We start from the raw sequence: 7,596 nt of genomic DNA on the forward strand, positions 1-7,596 counted from the left end.
TTCTTTTTAGTGTATCACTTAGTTCTCTAATTTTCCCCTCATACTCCTGGATTTTTTTATCTCTCTTTTTCTCAGCTTCCTCTTTTTCCATAACTTTATCTTCTAGTTCACCTATTCTCTCCTCTGCCTCTTCTATCCGAGCCGTGGTGGTTTCCATTTTGTTTTGCATTTCGTTTAAAGTGTTTTTCAGCTCCTCGTGACTGTTCCTTAGTCCCTTGATCTCTGTAGCAAGAGATTCTCTGCTGTCAGCTATACTGTTTTCAAGCCCAGCGATTAATTTTATGACTATTATTCTAAATTCACTTTCTGTTATATTATTTAAATCCTTTTTGATCAGCTCATTAGCTGTTGTTATTTCCTGGAGATTCTTCTGAGGGGAATTCTTCCGCTTGGTCATTTTGGATAGTCCCTGGCGTGGTGAGGACCTGCAGGGCACTTCCCCTGTGCTGTGGTGTATAACTGGAGTTGGTGGGCGGAGCCGCAGTCAGACCTGATGTCTGCCCCCTGCCCACCGCTGGGGCCACAGTCAGACTGGTGTGTGCCTTCTCTTCCCCTCTCCTAGGGGTGGGATTCACCGTGGGGTGGGGTGGCCTGTCTGGGCTACTTGCACACTGCCAGGCTTGTGATGCTGGGGATCTGGCGTCTTAGCTGGGGTGGGTAGGCAAGGTGCACGGGGGCAGGAGGGGCAGGCTTAGCTTGCTTCTCCTTAGGTGATCCACTTCAGGAGGGGCCCTGTGGCAGCAGGAGGGAGTCAGATCCGCTGCCGGAGGTTTGGCTCCGCAGAAGCGCAGAGTTGGGTGTTTGCGCGGAGCGAGCAAGTTCCCTGGCAGGAACTGGTTCTCTTTGGGATTTTGGCTGGGGGATGGGCGGGGGAGATGGCGCTGGCGAGCGCCTTTGTTCCCCACCAAACTGAGCTCTGTCGTCAGGGGGCTCAGCAGCTCTCCTTCCCTTTGTCCTCCAGCCTTCCCGCTTTCTGAGCAGAGCTATTAACTTATGACCTCCCAGAGGCTAAGTTGCGCTTGCTGTCGGAACACAGTCCGTCAGGCCCCTCCGCTTTTTGCCAGCCAGACTCGGGGGCTCTGCTTGGCCGGCGAGCCGCCCCTCCGCCCCGGCTCCCTCCTGCCAGTCCGTGGAGCGCGCACCGCCTCGCAGCCCTTCCTACCCTCTTCCGTGGGCCTCTCGTCTGCGCTTGGCTCCGGCGACTCCGTTCTGCTAATCCTCTGGTGGTTTTCTGGGTTATTTGGGCAGGTGTAGGTGGAATCTAAGTGATCATCAGGACGCGCGGTGAGCCCAGAGTCCTCCTACGCCGCCATCTTCCCTCTCCATCTCCCACTAGATTACTTTTAAAAAACTACCCAAGACATAACGTAGCTCTGGTTTCTTTACAAAATATGTCAGAATCTAAGAGGAATATAAGCCATACGCATCTTATTTTCATTATATACACAATATGAGCATATCTTTAGTAAACCCACTCTTTTTCTATTATTATACAAAAGTCATCAGTTTTCCAATAGAAATTTTAAACCTGAAATATATTATGCATTTTCTAAGTACAATCTCATAAATTGAATACAGTCATTCAAAACTAAATTCTGACAATGCCATGATAAATGAATCTACTACTTTAACAATCATATTTGTTTGTTGAAGCAGTGGATTCATTTGTCATGGCACTAAAGTACTAAGATTATTATACAGAGGTCTCACTAATAAATCCAGTTTTTTAAATAAGACATAAAGTTTCATTCAAAATATACTTATTTTTCACTATGTCCTACAATATGGTTGTAGGTATGAGGACAAGAACAATGACAAACAAGGACCCCAACAAACTTAAGCATGTCCCTGAGAGTTATACCTCAAATATTGTCACTGAATTAAAAAAAAGCTGATTTAGCAAATACAAATACTTAAAGTTCAATCCATTCACTGGCTATACTGAACTGAATGATCTTTAAAGGCCCCAAAAAACAACTATTGACTTCAGGCAATATGGACACCTGTTCAGAAAACTACTTTCAGGCAAAGAAGATCTTTCAATGTCCCCAAATCATGCCACTATGGGCACTCACATGCCTAACACAGTGAGCACCTATGCATAACACCAGCCTTGCCTGTCTCTGTGTGTATTTCAGGTCCTGAGTTTAGTCAAAATGAAAAGACTGCCACCTACTGTAATACAGGCAACTACATTTGCAATCTTGAGGCATGTTTAATTTAACCCTCTGGAGTCCATCGTGTTTCTCCCGCAGACATTGCCTATTCTGGGCATTCCGGGACATGACAAGAGGATGCCCAGCATGCAGGTTGTGACTGGCAGTTGATCGGGAATAATTCCCACAAAAGCCACTCCCTGACAAAATAAAGTAATAATAAGGTAATTCTCAGCTCAGTATAATTAGTCAAAGCAGCATAACAAATTCCTTGAGATACTTCCTAATATAAATACTGAAACTGTATTTCACTGTTCACCTTTTCTGCCTGCTGAGGCTGTTAACATTTCTCTTGCTGAAACAGTAAAATCAAAATGGTCAGCTAAATGACTATAAAAACTATCAAAAGAAAGGAGGACAAATCATAAAGATTTCTTATGTCTTTCTGTGTTTGCATCCTCATTCAATGTCATCCCTAACTCTTGCTATCTATAACTTCACAAATCTCACCCTGTAGATAAAAGTGAAGAGCCTCTTCAAAATTCATACTGTAGCAAGCAAGCAGCAGTCAGATCACTGACAGTGAGGGGGATTGTTTTTCATGGGAAACAATAGGAAAAAAAAACAGATTTTTTTTTTGCCATTAATCATAATTACCTGAGGTGTAACAAAAAATTAATGTTGAGAAATCAAAAATTAACTCATTAGAGGAAAATAGTAGATCACTTTCAAATTCACTATTAATGACTGTTGGCATTCATTAGCTAAAACAGAAAACGCACAGGAGCAGATACCACATAATCTACAGAAAGGTTATCTGAATGATGGCAAACATTCACCAAATACAAATAAAGGCTTGATTAATGGTTTAACAGCCAATGGAGCTCATTTAAATTTGCTCATGGGGGAAAATGCAATTTTCAAACTAAGGTAATAAGTCTCTGTTTCTTGAACTAAATTAACTTTATTAACTTCATTGTTTAAATCCATGATTACTTAACATTTAAAACGTATTTACTACTAAAAACTCAACAGTTGATCTCATTATTTTAATGTCATTAATCAAATACCAAAAAAAAAAAAAAACCAAACCTTACATTGAATCTGCCAACTTGTTAATGTGTCAGGGGTGTGTGTGTGTGTGTGTGTGTGTTTGGAAATGGTCTGATTCCTACATGTGTACACACACACACACACACACACACATGCACACACATATATTCTGCATCCTAAAATATGGTGCTATTATTTTAAAATTTCAACAAGGGCATGAATTTTGTATACAAATAAATCAGAGCCCTCAAGTTGCTGCTGAAGAGCCAAAATACTCTATTTGCTACAAAATTTCTAAGGATATCACTCCCCACCCAACCCAAATTAAATACATACGGATATGGAAGTTTTCTTTTAGGTAGAAATATTGAAGCGGTAGCAAAAGCTACTGTGATCTAGTAATGTCTTAGAAGATGCATACTTAGGAATTTAGGGAGAAGGAATTTTGAGGTATACAACTTACTTTCTAAGGATTCAGCAAGAGAGGTAAACAAAGAAAGTATGCCTGAATATATTCTTAGCCATCATAATAACAAATAATAATTCTAACTCTAGATTTTGGGTGTGTGTGTGTGTGTGTGTGTGTGTGTAAAATTTTAATATTCTTTGAACTTTTCTATATGTTTGAAAATTCTGGTAACACATGTCACATATCAGAGACAAGAAAGAGCAGAGAGCTCAAGAACAGGAGAATTCCCATTTGATATGTTTAAGCAACACCCAGCTTCCAAGATGCCATTCCTGAGTACTAATGATGTGTACGTCAGTACAAACAAGTATCTTTATCATCATGCTCTAATACCAGTGATGATACCTACAAGATAGGTATAGGCACAGACATTGCTATCGGTAGGCGTTTCAGGGTCTTATTGTCAGGAAGCCCAAACAGATTGAAAGACTCATCAGTTGTTTGCAAGGTCAGGCATCCAAATCAGTAAAGAAGACTGAAAGACTGATATTCAAAGGACTAGTCAATGAGTTGAATAAACATGCCCCTACTAAGAAAGCATTCTCATCACTGTGAGCTCATTGTAATCAACAGAACTTCAGGACTAAAGTCTCAGAAATAAAGTGCATAAGTCCCTTAGCATATTAATACATATGTCAGCCAGGGTATTCCAGATCATCATTTTAAAAAGCGGATTTAGTATTTACCTCTGGAATGTAAAAGGAAAGAGCTCTACATGGACCTGCTTCTGAGGGAAACTGGTAAATTATTAAAAATATATATTTAAATTCTCTGGAAATGGCGATAAGGTCATACAGCAAATGAAGAAACATTTGAATCAAGAAATTCTACTAAAACCCAGAAAGAACAATGACTTATGACTTATCTGTGGCATCTGTACTACAAACTGATCCCTCCCTTCTCCAACCCAGCCTAACATAATAAAAACTCTATTCTTGTCTATGTAATGAAGAATACAGGACTCCTGTCTTCCAACAACCAGTCAAGAATTAAAATATTTTGGGTATATTATCATGAGGAGCAGCTGTCAACATCTCTCATGCCCTCCCCCAGCTATCTACTACAGAAGCTAAATTCCAGATAGGGCAGCTGAAAGTCAAGAGCTGCCTTCTCACACCTAGTCTCCACTTGTGAAAGATACTGAGCACACTGGGGGCCCAAATGTCTTCACTTGGTTTATCTGTAGGGAAGAGCTTCTATGCCAGGCAAGACAAGTGAAGAAGACAAATAAAAACCAAATCCACTGTGCCACAAAGCCTAATCCTAAAGTAGGACTGTCACACAGAGAGAAACATATCCCTGTCCTTGCTCCATCTCAAGAGCCCTGGTTCAGAGATTTGTCCAGAGGAAAAAGAAGACCATAAAACAGAGAGCTGTGAAGCTCTCCCCCCCCCACACACACACAAAAGCAAGCTTAAGAAAGAGTCAAAGACAGTGGAGATTTTGTTGAAAAGCCACTAATAGAAAATTGGTAGCCAAGGGGTGCCTGGGTGGCTCAGTCGGTTAAGTGTCCAACTTTAGCTCAGGTCATGATCTCACGGTTCGTGAGTTCGAGCCCCGCGTCGGGCTCTGTGCTGACAGCTCAGAGAGCCTGGAGCCTGCTTTGGATTCCATCTCTCTCTCTCTCTCTCTCTCTCTCTCTCTCTCTCTCTCTCTTTCTGCCCCTCCCCTGCTCACATTCTGTCTCTCTCTCTCAAAAATGAATAAACTTAAAAAAAAAATAGAAAATTGGTAGTTTAACTAGAGATATAAGCTAAACTATTGACAAACTAGTTTACCAAAAAGAAATAGGGGAAAAAGACAGGTAAGAGCCCTCCTGGGGTCAGAACAAACCTCAAGTATTGACCTCAAAAACTATGCCTGGAATAGTCTATGAAGCAATTTATTCACCAAGGCATTGTTGAAAATAAGAGAGCAATCAGTTGGGATTTAGTGAAGCTTAACAGCTGGGTGTGGTCAGTGGGGGAAGCAACAATAGTCAAAGAGAAGCCTGCTAAGACAACTGTGATCCCAGAATGATTATGCACATGTCCAAGTGATTATGCACAGGTCCTCTCAGGACTAACATCACAGAGGAAATAGACTTCACCAAAACTGTTCAGCTGCTTACTAAACAAACAAACAAGCATAAAACAGGTAACAAGTCCAAGTGGAAGACTAGTACCCAGAGTTGTTACAACATATTATTTTATAACTGTATAATTATATATTATATACAATATATTATTTAAATATATGACCGGTTTTCAAAAATTATGAAATATCCAAAGAAACAGGAAAGTGTTACCCATACACAAGAATGACAGCAGTGAGCTGAAACCACCTGTGAAGGGGACCAAAAAGTGGATTTAACAAAGACTTCAAATTTGCCTATGTTAAAAGAATTAAAGGCAAAGGCAACCATAATGATAATGACAGTGTCTTATCAAATAGAACTTACCCAAAGAAGCACATGGAATTCTGCAGTTGAAAAATACAGTAATTGGGGCGCCTGGGTGGCTCAGTCGGTTAAGTGTCCGACTTTGGCTCAGGTCATGATCTCGTGGTTCATGAGTTTGAGCCCCATGTCGGACTCTGTGCTGAAGCTTGGAGCCTGGAGCCTGCTTCCGATTCTGTGTCTCCCTCTCTCTCTGACCCTCCCCCCATTCATGCTCTGTCTCTCTCTGTCTCAAAAGTAAATAAACGTTAAAAAAATTTTTTTTAAAAAGAAAAATATAGTAACTGAAATTAAAAATTTACTGAGTGGGGGGTCAATGGTAGCTCTGAACTGACATAAGAAAGAATCAGTGACCTTGAAAAAAGGTAAGAGTTTATGCAATCTGAAAACCACAGCAAAAAGAATGAAGAAAAATTAGCACAACCTCAGAGAAAATGGAATACCATTAACCACACCAACATACCCTCATATCTGGAATGCCAGAAAAAGAGATGTATAAAGAAGAAGAAAGGATATTCAAAGAAGTAATTGCTGAAAACTTCCCATATTTATTGAAGAATAACAACCTACACATTCCAAAAAGCCTATAAAACTCAAAATAGGATAAACACAAAGAAATCTACACACAAATACACCATTGTAAAAATTCTGAAAAACAGACAAGGAGAAAATCTTAAGAAAAGAAAAACAATTCTTCAACTACTAGGAAACCCCAAGAATAATAACAATAGTAATAGCAGACTTCTCTTCATTAACAATGGAGATCAGATGAGTGAAAAAACATACACAGAGTATTAAAAACAAAGACTGCCACCCAAGAATTCAATATCCACAATAACTGCCTTTAAATGAAGGTAAAATAGACAGCTCCAGCAGCCTCTCCAAACCTGCTTGCTGCACCTGGCTCTCAGCGCTGCCCTGAAGCTGTATCATGAAGAGAGTGACCTGGGGCCTTCTCCTCACAGGGGCAGGCCTGCCTGCCTTGGAAACCAATGACCTGGTGGATAAAGACAGTCCCTTCTCTTATGACTGGGAAAGCCTGGAGCTGGGTGGGATGATTGTTGGAGGGCTCCTGTGCATCGCTGGAATTTTGATGGCTCTAAGTAGAAGCTGCAAATGCAAGTACAGTAAGAAGCACAGCCCCTTACCTGAGAGAGCGGCTCCACTCATCACTCCAGACCCTGCCAGTACCTGCTGAGCACAGGACCAGCTTTGTGGCACTCTCCGTACTAGCTCCCATGCTCTTCCCTCCCCAGTTGGGGCCCTTACTCTCCATGACTGCCTTTCTCTCCAAAGCTGGGCCCTTCAGTTCCCATTTGATCAGGACACCGTCTAAAGCTTATTTCTAAATTAAACTGTCTCACTCTTAAATAAATAAATAAATAAATAAATAAATAAATAAATAAATAAGGTAAAATAATGAAAATCTCAAGTAACCAAAAACTGAGAGAATTTGATTATAGCAGACATACCTTACAAGA

The 7,596-nt window shown here is 40.7% G+C and overlaps 1 protein-coding gene across 1 annotated transcript; it reads left to right on the plus strand.

The window, feature by feature from the left end:
• The first annotated feature begins 6,995 nt into the window (after positions 1-6,995).
• Positions 6,996-7,313, plus strand: LOC121041145 (FXYD domain-containing ion transport regulator 4-like). The gene has a single exon (XM_040491856.1). The coding sequence runs from the start codon at positions 7,047-7,049 to the stop codon at positions 7,311-7,313; it is 267 nt and encodes an 88-aa protein (XP_040347790.1). The 5' UTR covers positions 6,996-7,046.
• Positions 7,314-7,596: the final 283 nt, after the last annotated feature.

The sequence above is a fragment of the Herpailurus yagouaroundi genome, unplaced genomic scaffold, assembly GCF_014898765.1.
Source record: "Herpailurus yagouaroundi ecotype Mexico unplaced genomic scaffold, PumYag 29, whole genome shotgun sequence".
NCBI classification, from domain to species: domain Eukaryota; kingdom Metazoa; phylum Chordata; class Mammalia; order Carnivora; family Felidae; genus Herpailurus; species Herpailurus yagouaroundi.